Source organism: Gopherus flavomarginatus, chromosome 4 (genome assembly GCF_025201925.1).
Source record: "Gopherus flavomarginatus isolate rGopFla2 chromosome 4, rGopFla2.mat.asm, whole genome shotgun sequence".
Classification (NCBI taxonomy): Eukaryota; Metazoa; Chordata; order Testudines; family Testudinidae; genus Gopherus; species Gopherus flavomarginatus.
Window position 1 is genome coordinate 115,084,302 of NC_066620.1, and position 13,658 is coordinate 115,097,959.

At 40.2% G+C, this 13,658-nt stretch overlaps 1 protein-coding gene across 2 annotated transcripts in view; it reads left to right on the plus strand.

The window, feature by feature from the left end:
• The window catches only part of LOC127049177 (MFS-type transporter SLC18B1-like), a 44,335-nt gene extending 31,270 nt beyond the window's left edge, over positions 1-13,065 (plus strand). For both annotated transcript variants that reach the window (XM_050949705.1, XM_050949706.1), the window contains 10 exons: positions 641-788; positions 2,497-2,653; positions 4,597-4,733; positions 6,507-6,608; positions 8,238-8,329; positions 9,701-9,796; positions 10,665-10,739; positions 11,916-12,009; positions 12,112-12,164; positions 12,460-13,065. In XM_050949705.1, coding sequence (XP_050805662.1) covers positions 641-788; positions 2,497-2,653; positions 4,597-4,733; positions 6,507-6,608; positions 8,238-8,329; positions 9,701-9,796; positions 10,665-10,739; positions 11,916-12,009; positions 12,112-12,164; positions 12,460-12,526 — 1,021 coding nt within the window. In that variant the 3' untranslated portion in view covers positions 12,527-13,065. The remainder of the gene's footprint in view (positions 1-640; positions 789-2,496; positions 2,654-4,596; positions 4,734-6,506; positions 6,609-8,237; positions 8,330-9,700; positions 9,797-10,664; positions 10,740-11,915; positions 12,010-12,111; positions 12,165-12,459) is intronic.
• Positions 13,066-13,658: the final 593 nt, after the last annotated feature.

Genomic DNA, 13,658 nt, shown 5'->3' on the forward strand with positions numbered 1-13,658 from the left:
GACTCTTTGGCCACAAGTCTAGGGACCCAGGCTTGAGCTACATCCATGCTACAGAAAGACGGCACTTGGACCTGAGTCACAGCAGGGCTTGGGCTCAATTTCACCTCCCCCTACCCCCCTTGGTGGATCCTAAGACCCAGGTCCTGAGAGTTTACTGACTCATCAGAATATTTTTATGTGGATGATAGAGAAGCCTGGGTCTGAGGCTGGGTTTATAATGCAGTGTTAAACATACCCAGAGATAGTGGAGTTTCTAATGTATCAAATGTATATTAGCCATAGGCACATACAAAAAAGCTGGAGTCCCTAAGCAAGGTCCAGAGACAGCACCTTCCACAGCAACTAGGAATAAAAGTGGAGATGAGCTTCATACGAGGATTCTGGATCTGGACTCTGATACGAGGAGAGCCTATGCTGGCTGCTAGGTGTCCACACTTTTCAAGCTCTTTCTTTATATGATGTTATACATATGTGATAAGTAAGAGAGATTCCCATTTGACAAAGGGCAAGAGACTTGCCCTGTGCTTTGACCACTGGACCATACCATATCTAGAAGACGTCAGGAGTTTACCTTACAGTTGTATTTTAAGGATTGGGGGTTTTATTTTACTAAATTTCATTAGTTTCCTTGTTTTTTCAGTTTGTTGGATAGAGCACCTGATGGACCAGTATTCATTGGTTTGTGTTTTCTGGTTAGAGCGATGGATGCCATAGGCTTTGCTGCAGCAGTGACGGCATCATTTTCTATTCTTGCAAAGGCTTTTCCCAATAATATAGCTACAGTAATGGTATGTACAGAACTACACATTATAGCCAAATGTCAAGAATAAAAGTGTTTTAATGACTCTCATCTTTATGCATTTTGTATACCAAACAGCCACTGTAACCATACAGCTAGTGTCAAGTGTGTACCATATGCTCCTCCAGCTTAAAAAAATAAAATAAAAACTCGAATTAAAATGCTATATGCGTGAAGGAATAAACACGATTCAGGTGCAACAAAAGTTATGTAGGTCCTGGAACAATGGAAGGAATGAGGATGTAAAACTGAGTTCATTCAGTAATTTTTACAGGAGCGTTAGAAAATAAGTCTTTGACTTTCTCAGGATTAGCTGAGGAGGGATTTTTAATATATTCTTGTTGTGATCCATTTGCCAGTGTTGTTTGAAACATGGGTAGAAGACTGACAGACAACGTATAACTTGAAAGCTTTTTAAAAATGCAACAATTTAATCTAGTCTTCATGAAAACTGAATTCTGTTATGACATGGCGTATGACATTACACAACAAAGGGAAATATCTTGGTTTATCATACAGCTTTCTGCTTAAGAATCAATCTGTAACCAGAGGCTTCAGTGAGGAGTTAAACCATCACAGCTGGGATTTTTCTTCTAAGGTTCATCAGTTCTAGTGGGACTGTTACAAAGTGTTGTTGTGTCCAGCTGCATTGGTGATGGCTTCACTAGGAATAGACAGAAGGGAAAGCATGCTGACCAAACCCTGCATGATACTAATGTTATGCCCTAGCTTTAAAAGCAGCAAGCCAGTAGCAATGGGAGGAGGGATCTAAAAAGTGGGTGTGGCAGGAGACTTGGAGTAGGAATTGATGCTGATGTTTAATTACATAGAGGTAATTTTTTTTTGTTTGGGATAGCGGAGGAGAGCTGAAGTGCAGGGGAGGATGGAGGCTTAAATAAAATTTTAATTGGGGGCGGGGGGAAACATTTGACAAGATCAGATCCTCGATTTCCCTATGCAAGGCCCCAGGTCATGAAGGTACTTGAAGGGACTTGTTGAACTTGAGCCTCTGGCACCTGTCAATCTTGCTCTAAATATAAGCTGATCAAATGATGTAACACACTTCGGCAATGGGGACTAATGGTACTATAACAGGAAGAGATGAAGTCCATGTAGGTCCCCTTCATCCTGTTCTTTGAGGTTGTATCCAATAAAAGAAAATTAATGGGTCAAACGTATCTCTGTTGTAGCCAGATAGACTTCATTAGATAGTTGCAAGGGCTAAACTTGACCAATTGTATGTAGGCAGAAAAGTTATTTAATTTAAGGCATCTTTCACCCAAGCCCCAAAGAGGTGACTTAATGATGATTCATTGTGATATGCTTACTAAGTTCTCCCCTTCAGGTTCTAATGTAATTTTGTATTTGGGAAATGTAGTCACTTCATTGCTGGCCTCTTTGCAGATGTATTGGGTATATGGAACAGCACTGGAGATGTTTTCCCCTAGGAACTGAGTACATTAGGCATCATTTGAGTGGCTAAGACTGAAAAAGTAAGCAGTACATTTGGTCTTACTCTTAAAAGCTCACTTAGCTTTTAACCAGCCAGCTTTTCAGTCTACCTTTGCTGTCCTTGCATGTAAAGGTTTTGATTTATGGTTATGATTTGTTCTAGCTCTTGATCAATGACCTACTAATGATCTACTAACTTTTGTTCTCTTTCTCTCCTCCTTCCCCTTTGCCCTCTCCTCCCACAGGGCAGCCTTGAAATTTTTACAGGGCTTGGACTAGTGCTGGGCCCACCTATAGGTGGCTTTTTGTATCAGTCCTTTGGCTATGAAGTCCCTTTCATAGTGCTAGGATGCTTAGTGCTGATCCTGGTGCCTCTGAACATGTACCTCTTACCAAAATACGGTAGGCTCTTTTCCTTCCACTTCCTTTGTTTGATATTTCAAATTTGAGATGGATGGATAGATACATAATCACCTAGTAAAACCCTTTAATTCCTCTTGTATGTAGCTATCCTTGTGAGATCCCTGGAGATGGATCAAGCACGAGAAGTCTGTGGCAAAACTGCAACTGATTTTAATGGTGCAGGATCAGGTCCTTGTTGAACATAACTAAAAATCATGGATGCATGTGGCTTGGAATGAATCTCCTTTCTTGTGTCCATCCCTGTAAACACTAGCTTTCTCTGTTGCATTGAAATGAAGTGAGATTTTTTTTCTACATGATGTGTCTCTTTGGGACTTTTAAACAGTAAGTTGTCTTAGGGTAAGTCTACACAGAAAAACAAATAAACCCCACAGCAGCGAGTCTCAGAGCCTGGATCAACTGACTTGGGTTTGCACTACTGGGCTAAAAATAGCAGTGTAGATAAGGTGTTTTCAGACTTTTGTACTGGTGACCTCTTTCACACTGCAAGCCTCTGAGTGCAAACCCCCCTTATACATCAAAAACACTTTTTTATATATTTAACACCATTATAAATGCTGGAGAAAAAGCGGGGTTTGGGGTGGAGGATGACAGCTCGCGACCCCTCATGTAATAACCTCGCAACCCCCTGAGGGGTCCTGACCCCTAGTTTGAGAACCCTTGGTGTAGATGTTCCCACTTAGGCTGGAGCCCAGCTCTGAAACCCATGAAGGGTCTCAAAGCCCCCACTCCTGCCTAAGCAGGAATGTCTACACTGCGATTTTTAGCCAAGTAGCAGGAGTCCAACTAGCTGACTCAGTCTCTGAGACTCGCCGTTTTGGGTCTTTTTGCAGTGTAGATATACCTTTTTGTCTCACCATGCTGTTGAGCAAGTTGGAGGTGTACAGTACCAAGGACAAAGGGATTCCTATGTATTGCATTCCACGATGCAAGATATATTTCACACATGGAAGAGAATCCAGCTGCATGCAGTTCTTTGAAGTCTCATATTGTTATTGCATTTCGTTAGATCAAGTTTGGATGGCTCAGTTTTGGGGAGAAAAAGGTAGCTGGGGGTATCTGTTGATCTAGCATAAATAGTCTATGTTAAAAGATAGTCATCATATTGCTGGAGGGTGAAACTAATAGAAGAGTACAAGTGTGATTAACATTGGAGGATCAGAGGAACTGCATGGCTAGAGACCCTAATCTTTTTAGAAAGCCCAAAAGGGAGAGGATGGCAATTATAACAAATCATAGGAGAGGAAGCACCACCTATATATACAAGTCTCTATCCTACATACTACTGTTAGATGAGATATGCTGGTTAACCATTTGTCTGTCTTTGGAAGATGGTTTATCGCTTGGATATAAATACTCAGAATTATGCAGCTTTGGAATTCTGCATTGTAGAAGTCCATTGTACAAAGAGCTATAGGCTCTGATCTTGTAGATGATAGTGCATGTGAGTAGCAGTCTCATTGTACGCACAATGAGACCATACACATTTTGAAGTGTGTGCAGGATCAAGCCCATGGAGCATAATTTAGAAGTGTAAAACATCACAATAGCACCTGAAAAGTGGTTGTATTTCTTATATTTGTCTATTCTATCGTCTTAGTCGCTCAATAAGCATTTGCCCAACTATCTTGTTCTAAACTGAAGGTATTAAGTAGGAAAATTTAAGTTCTGATTGCTTTCTTCATTTGTCAAGTGTCCAAGCTGGAGGCTTAAAATAAATAAATCTGATCTTATAACAATGTCCAAGGATGACCTGTAACATTCTAAATTTTGCTTCAATTTGTGTGAGAGACAACTACCTTCAAAGCAGTGGGAGAGGGTGAACACTGAATCTTGGAAGCAAGAAAGTGTGTTATAAGTGTATCGGATTAAACACAACCCGTGTACCAAAGAACACAGTTTCTTTTCTTTTTTTAAAACAGATGCAGTCGCTACCAAGGACTCATTCTGGATGCTCATTACTCTGCCAAAAGTTGTACTTCTCTGTTTTACTATATTTTCACTAAGTGCATGTTTAGGCTTTTTGGATCCCACCATGTCACTATTCGTTTCAGAGAAGGTGAGTCATCTTAATATGCAAGAGATGGGTTAATGACTTCAGCAATATGGAGTACTTTAATCCAAATATTTTAAAATCAATGTTCTAATAAATCTTATTCTATCAAATGTGCTTATTTTCCGTGTTATCTGAGCCTGGTATTGTATTGCTGATTCTTACCCATTTCCTGTCTCTGGTTAGGTATGTACAGATAATGCTTGTGAATGTTAGGGGGTTCACTTGCATGTGATTGGATAAGAAGAGTATTTTCAGACTTTGCAATAACTGCCATTCTGGAATATTTGAACTGACTGAGCTCTTTAAATCTAAATGTATGAATTGTTGATGGCATTGTAGCATTCGCCTATAAACTAGGTAACGTCAAATAGCAAGTGAATAAAGCTTACGCTGCAACATTCTACATAAGAATGGCCATACTGGGTCAGACCAAAGGTTCATCTAGTCCAGTATCCTGTGTTCAGACAGTGATCAATGCCAGCTGCCCCAGAGGGAGTGAACAGAACAGATAATCATCAAGTATCAGAGGGTAGCCGTGTTAGTCTGGATCTGTAAAAGCAGCAAAGAATCCTGTGGCACCTTATAGACTAACAGACGTTTTGGAGCATGAGCTTTCATGGGTGAATACCCACTTCCTCAGATGCATGTCCCATGCATCTGAGGAAGTGGGTATTCACCCATGAAAGCTCATGCTCCAAAACGTCTGTTAGTCTATAAGGTGCCACAGGATTCTTTGCTGCTTTTACAGATAATCATCAAGTGATCCATGCCCTGTCACCCATTCTCAGCTTCTGGCAAACAGAGGCTAGGAACACCATCCCTGCCCATCCTGGCTAATAGATATTGATGGACCTATCCTCCATGAGTTTATCTAGTTCTTTTTTTGAACCCTGTCATAGTCTTGGCCTTCACAACATCCTCTGGCAAAGAGTTCCACAGGTTGACAGTGCGTTGTGTGAAGAAATACTTCTGTTTCTTTTAAACCTGCTGCCTATTAATTTCATTTGGTGACCTCTAGTTCTTGTGTTGTTTACTCCTTCTCATAACACTTCCTTATTTACTTTCTCCATACCAATCATGATTTTATAGAATCTATCATATCCCTTCCCCCCTTAGTCATCTCTTTTCCAAGCTGAAAAGTCCTTGTCTTATTAATTGCTCCTTATATGGAAGCTATTCCATACCCCTAATAATTTTTGTTGCCCTCAGAATGCTTCTCATTCTGTTTCAGCTGCAGTGAGACTCCTTTCCTCTCTTCTTCCCATTCACTATGCTGAATATCTTTTCATCTGACTGTTTAGAAAAATCAAATCTTTGGCTTTTACACTGCAGGGAAAAAAGTATTATGAAGGCAAGTCATGCTGTAAAATAAATGCACCAAATAGGAAACTATAAATACTATAGAATTCTACTAACTGTTAACAAAACTAAAAATTGGAGATGTAAATACAAGAGTTACTTAATACCAATCTCTGAGATTTAGATTTCAAACACCCCAGATTAAGTTTCAGCATTCTGGATTGGGGGGCAAATCTGTTTCCTTTGAGATTAGACTTGAACTGTGTATGTCAGTGGAGTGATGGAACCTGATGAACTGAAGATATTTGGGATGGGATAGGGGAGGGAACTGAAAATCTACAGCTGATATCTCAAGTATTGAAAAATACACTTCACACAAAAATAAGGAAAAAAAATATTGACTTCAGCCACTTAATTTAAAAGGTAATGATAATGGAATACTAATTCCCATGCTTTTGTCAAAATTTTATTTTGCAGTTCGAAGTACCAGCTGGTTATGTGGGGTTAGTTTTCCTAGGTTTGGCACTTTCCTATACCTTGTCTTCACCATTGCTTGGGTTTCTAAGTGATAAAATGCCAGTAAGTACAATCTCTAATTACTTGTATAGTGTCCTATGTTCGTGGCTAATTTAGATATACAAAGTAAAAAAAACAGAAGTCTCTGTTCTGAAGTCATAGACCCAGACCCCCATTCTTCACAGGCCCTTATGACTGCACTGAGTCCCATTTTCTTCAAGTCAATAGAACTCTAAAAAGGACCACCTGCATGTATCGTTTACAGGATTGGGTGCTACAGTAAGTCCATAAATAGATACAGTAAACATAATGGACAAATGTGTGTATGTTGTAGTTGGTATAGAGCAGGATTTTAGGTGGGCAAATACCTCTGACTCACTACTTCAAGTAGAGCTAGTGGCAGGAGGTTATGGGGCAGTGAACAAACTATCATGAAATTGTCTTTTTCCTATCAGAAAAATGTTTTGGCCCACTGTATCTTCACATTCTTAGTAACAGTTTAACTGTATGAATATATTTCAGATGAACTCAGGATATGTGCATGGTGTAGGAGATTTTGGTGACACAGCCTTTTATCTTTGGAGATCCTTATCCAAGCCTTATGTGATCACAAGTGAAAATGTGTCCACAGTTTTTTGATGTAGTGCATATCACTTTTCTACTACTTTTTTGCTGTCACTAATTGACTGAGGAAAATAGGAAAAGCAGAGGTATTCTATGTCCAAAATGACAGTGCCTTATCAACTTTCCTTGACAGTAGTGAGAGCCATTAATCTCACATCAGAATCATATGTACACTCTCTTGTTTTGTTTTGTTTATGCTGCAGAAAAGTAGGACTTGCATCATTCTGCTAGCGGAACCCAAGCTTTGGGCCCCTGGTAGCAGAGTCTGCTTGGAATGGGGGAACAGTGGCTTGAGATGCCCTCACCTCCTGAAAGCCTCCTGATACTATCTGCATAGTGTGGAGCAGTTGCCAGGGAGTGAGCATGACCTATGAAATGTACTGATCATTGCTTCTCCGATGCATCTCCTTCTGTGGAGCCCCAGTTATAATGTAAAACAGCCTTCCGCAGGGGCCACCTCTAATAGCTGATTTTAGGAGATCTGAGGCAGTCAAGCTAAACTCTAAGTTTACCTCTGGTGCTTGTCATAACTATAGCATCTTCTTACACTTGGAATAGGCAATACTGTGACACCATAATTAATGTTGAGTTTAATGACCTGTACTGTGATAGGATGGGGAGAGAATATTAACTTTGTCCAAACAGCAAAGAGTCCTGTGGCACCTTATTGACTAACAGAAGTATTGGATCATGAGCTTTTGTGGGTGACGTGCATCCGATGAAGTGGGTATTCACCCATGAAAGCTCATGCTCCAATACGTCTGTTAGTCAATAAGGTGCCACAGGATTCTTTGCTGCTTTTACAGATCCAGACTAACACGGCCACCCCTCTGATATTTGTCCAAACAATTATTCTAAATCCCTCTCTCCACTTCACCATGTGAGGTGTGAGATGCTTCTGAAGGAAGGGAAATGGATCTGAATGAGTCTCAAATATCTTCCTTTCCCTGGTGGGTTTGAGGTGTCCAGAAGTACCTTAACCACATTATTTTTGCATGTGTGCTAGTTTGACAGATAAGAGTTTGGCTGAGTTTGGATTTCTTCAGACCATTGATTTCTCTTTCACAGCACCTAAGGAAATGGTTGTTGGTCTTTGGGGGCTTACTGACCGCACTGTCGTTTTTCCTGTTAGGACCTGCTCCCATCTTGCACATTGAAAGGTACAGTTTACCACCTTTTATCTCTATCTAATACTTGTCAACTGAGCCTCTTCAGAGTTGTATCTACTCACTTTAGTCCGTGTGTGGGGTGGAGAATAATAAAGGTTAGTTTTCTTATTACTGGTAAGTCCTCCAGGACCAACATAGCTGTGGGAGAGCAAAGTGAATTATTTTGTGGCTTATGCATCCCAAGAACTAACTACAGTTATGCCTTCACGGGATGGGGGAAGGTAGGGGGAGGGAGCAGGGGGAATCCCACTGAGAGAACCATCTTTATGTAATATCCAAGGGGAGACAGGTAATGTGTTTTTTGACCTCGATATAGCTATGTGAGGTAAATGCTATAGCGTGTGTTTACTGTTTACCTCAATTAGCTACATTGAGGTAAAAAACTACAGTGTTTGTCTCTCCATGGATATTTATGACATTGAAATGCCTCTCAATAGAAAATAATTGTGAAAAAAATGTGAAGACAGTCTGCATTATTTTTGTAAAGCCACCTGTCCTATCCCTATTGTCTTCAAATGATATACTCTGTTACATTTGTGAAATGACACTGATGGCGAGGGTTGCTAAGGTATAAAACCTTCTTTTTCTAACTTTTGAAGAAGAACATAACCATTTGCAAATATTTGTGGGAGGAGGGATGAGTGGAGGAAAAAGTTCAGGAAACTAACTTGAGGCTTGTTGCCACTTACTGGGGGATTGACATGTGGCGATCGATCCACTGGTGGTTGATTTAGAGGGTCTAGTGAAGACCTGTTAAATCGGCAACCGATCACTCTCCCGTTGACTCCAGTACTCCACCAAAATGAGAAGCATAAGGTAAGTCAATGGAAGAGTTTCTCCTGTCGACCCAGCATGGTGTAGACACTGCAATAAGTCAACTTAAGGTATGTTGACGCCAACCACGTTATTCATGCAGCTTGAGTTGCATAGCTTAGGTCAACTTAGCCCTGTACTGTAGACCTGCACGTGTAGGGTTTTTACCCTTCTCTATATCTACACTGATATAACTTGAACTTAACAATCCCAGAATGAATTTGCAGGGTCAGCAGTTAGTAAAACCATTCTCTGTTTATAAACTGAGCTCCTTGCATACGGAAATCATTGATGCAATGAACATGGAATCACAGAATTCTTTGTTTTTTCACAAATTCCATTTTTCAGACTGAAGCTGCACTATTAAAAAATCTCTTCTGGTAAAACATGTAGAGTGATTTACTAGATAATTTTAAAATGAATATTACAGCTAATGATGCTTTGAAGGGAAAACTAGTCTCTGAATCATGGAGAGCTGGTATAACAGTCATAAATAAGGCTTTATTTGAAAGGAATGGTGTAAAACATCTTTACATGTTTATTTTGCAGCAAACTCTGGATGTTTGTCCTAATGCTGGTTTTGACTGGCTTTTCCCTTGGGATGTCTGGTATCCCACTGTTCCCTGAGGTGCTGCATTGTGCTTAGTAAGTAATCCTATCTATCACAACTTTAATTACTACTACTTAGAAGCTGTTCAAACAATTTTCAACTACCATTTCATTCTCGGGTGGGGGGAAAGTCATTAATTGTTGATCTGAGTCTGAGATGTTGTGTAAAACTTTCAAAAGAGTCAACGTCACTTTTTCAAGTTCTTTTTTTTGAGAGAGATCCAGGCTTCTACATCACTTAAGCACTTTTGAATTTTACTTATTGGTAAGGGGGTGTGATGACCTCATTAGAGTCATGGGGTCCAGCTGGTTCTGGTCATTTGCATAGCAAGCCACAAGACTGATATATTTATTAAAGGGACTTTTATTTTAGGTCACTGGAACCGTTACTATCCAGCAAATATCATTAGCTCTCCAGGAGACCTACAGCAACAGTTCTATCAGCAGGAGTCAGGATTACTTTAAATACAGTTTCCCATCATTCATGCTGCTTGGCCATAGTGGGCTGAGATCCTCTTGTTTCCATGTTTGGCCAAAGTGCATTTCTCCTTGGGATCAAGCGCTTTCCCCTTTTTCAGACCCATCTGTCAGCTTTCCTTTTCCTATGCCCCACAAGACTGACTGTGTATGACATGGAAATCCAGTTATCACACTGCCAATAGTGATGACACTGTAGTGCTGGGAATTCCACTTAGCATTGTCCTTATCTTCCTTCTCCCAGAGAGGTGGTGCCAGATGGCTGTTAATAGGCAAGACATGGGGCAGAAAGCTGTGGATCCTCTTTGCAGAGAGGCTTCTTTGTGCTGGATGCACTTGTGTGCATGTTAATGTATTTCCCAGTTATGGAGCACTTTAAAAGGCAAGCCGTGTACCTAGTGGAAATAACCTGTCTGTCTTTCTCCAGTGAGAATGGATTCGAGGAGGGGTTAAGTGTGTTGGGACTGGTGTCTGGGCTCTTCAGTGCAATGTGGTCACTTGGGTAGGTACACAGTCACTGTCTATAAACTTCTTGTATTTTGATCATAAAGTTGCTGGGCTGCTTAAATGTGTAAAAGGGCCTGCTTACCCTGTAGTGCCCCCTACTAGTTAAATATGGCTCTCCCATGTCCTGCCTCAGTTTCCTCAGCTCTCAGGATCCCTTCAAAACGCCACATTTGGGCAGCATTTACCAGAATTTTAGTGTGCTCCACTTTATCATCAGTATTGGCAGCTGATGAGATTCTCTCTTCTGAGTGACTAAAATGCTTAGTGCTGGACAGTTGAAAACAATGTTGGGAGTTCATCAACAGCCTGGTGGACATAGTACAGATATGTGCAGTTCAAGGTCACCCACACCAGTCCTCTCCTGTTACTCAATGCATCTAAGTTGCGTAAATTGAAGCAGCTTTTTAAATTGGTCTCTGCTTCACATTATTCTATTATGGGCATCACAGCGTGAGTGGGTTACAAACCACTGACAAGAACTAGGCTGCTGGTGTTTTGTGACTAGTGTTGGCTACACAAATAATAACTGTTTCAGTGCTACAGTGTACTTTCCCCATCTGTTTGTATCTATCTGTTCTCTCAGCTTACGCTTACATTTTAAGCTGTTGGCAGTGGCATTGGAACACTTTGTACAGTGGGGGTGTTGAGAGCCATTGAACAAAACTGTAAACCAGGTATAGAATGGAAACCATTTCAACCCATGGGGTGCAGCCGCACCGCCAGCACCCCTGGGTCTTTGGTGCGGAGACCACGTGTGAAGGGGGCCTCACACAGTGAGCCTAGACTTCTAGGCACTGCATCAATACAAATAATAAAAAAAAATCCTGTATCAACTCAATCTTGGACAGTGAAACTACATGGAGTTACCTCCCTCTCTGTTTTCCATTAACATCACAAGAAGTGAAGTCAATTGTAAACAGACGGGAATGTGTGCTACCGCATGAGAATGATACTGCATCGTACTTTCAGTACTGTACTATTCATATTGAAGCCAATGACCCTTGTAAGATGTCAGTCACCTCCTGTACTGGGGCAACCTGTGCCATCTGTACATTAGCTGTAGATCTGAAACCTCTTGTCTCAACATATTGCAATAAAGAATCTCTCTTATCTGTGACCTTTGTAATCTCTTCTTTGAGGTACCTATACTTCTTCTCTTTGATATATTTAGAGCTTTTGTAGGACCAACATTAGGTGGATACCTAAATGAGAGGCTGGGGTTTGAATGGGCTGCCACCATACAAGGAGGATGGGCGTTATTAAGTGTAAGTAAAGCTGGTATTCATGCTTGTTGCTTTTATTGCAGACTGTGACTATAAAATATTACAGAACTATTACAACTATAATAATTGACCATTTCTTTAAAGGGACTAGCTATTGGAATATACTATATCCTAGAGGCCTCACGAAGAAGAAGAAGGTACTGTGGGACTTTTATTTACATCCATTTCAAACCAGATTTAAAAGGTTTTAATTAAGGAAAATACAGATTTTTTTTCAGCCATACTTCTGTTTCTTCACACTATCAGCCTTGTAATTAGAGAGACTTGAAACATTTCTGGGGGCACAGACTGCACTTGCTTTTTTTTGGAGGGAGGTGTTTTTTTTGTTTGTTTTGTTTTTTGTTAAATAATGCTGGCATGATGTATGCAAAAGTATCCAGAAGCTCTATCAAACTGTTTCCTTTTTCCTTCCTTCCTTGCCTTTTCAAACAGAACCAATTTGCAGACCCCTCTGGGCACAAATGAAGAAAGAGCTCACCTGTTGGCTAGTGAGACATAGCCAGGAATACTTCTGGATCAACATTTTTTTTTTTTTTTTTTTTTAAGTTAACTTAGTGATGAGAAGAGTGGACTTAACATTCAAACAGTGTTGCGTAATTCTAGAGCTGGGAGAATCACATCCCATAATGCATAACAAATTGTGGATTATTTGTAATGGCAACATATTGCCATATTGCTGTTCTGATGCTCTATTTAAATACTACATGCCTTTCTTTTGGATGTTCCTGCTGTGGATTGGTTGAACTGGTAAATCAAATGTCAGCCTGCTTATCTGTGTTCACAGTACAGTGCACTGAAGAGAGATTTTGCACAATGTGAAAAAATTGTGTTTCAGAATGTTCATTTCTTGTACTTGAATCTGCTGGGGACTATCCCAGACCGTCTGTTACATGTTTTATTGTAATGTGCATTTTCCTTTTAAAAAAAGAAAAGAATGGTTAAAATATCATATCTGATAACATTAGCTGTTCAAAGGGAATTTGAAATAGTGAAATGGTGAGCGTAATGCTCTGTTAAATAAAACCAAGTAACTTCTTATTTCTAAATTCTGTGAATTTCTTTAGCCAAATGATATTACAAGTGAGGGTGGAAAGGAAGCCAGCCATCTTCCATGTCCTCCTATTAAACATAGGAGTGAGAAGAAAAGGCAAATACTGGAGAATGGGAGAGCTGAATTTATATGCTGGGTCATATTCAGTAAGTACAGCATTACATATGTTTAGACCAGGACTAAATTTGACCCATGATGGAAAGGGAATTTGGTAGAATTAGAGTCTGCATTTCTACTAGGTGTGTAGCCCATAGGGCTAGCTTTAGTATTTATTTTATTCAGCAGTAATGCAAGGAACCTACAGGCCTGTATCCTATAAGACATTGGCTTCAGCAGTTAGCTTGAGGTCTATGAACTTAAGCCATTTATCTGTGCCAAATGGTCACCCCTAAGTTTTGGGGAACTGAGAATAGTGTAGAAGGGGGAAGTTTGTCCACAACAATACCAGCCCACCACAGGAACATGAGCTAACATCAACTTGTGGATGTCTTAGGATGGGAACATCTGCAGATGTCTGAATACAAGAGTGCCATGGCAATGAATTGATGTATATGATAAGTTGAGATCATTAATATACTAA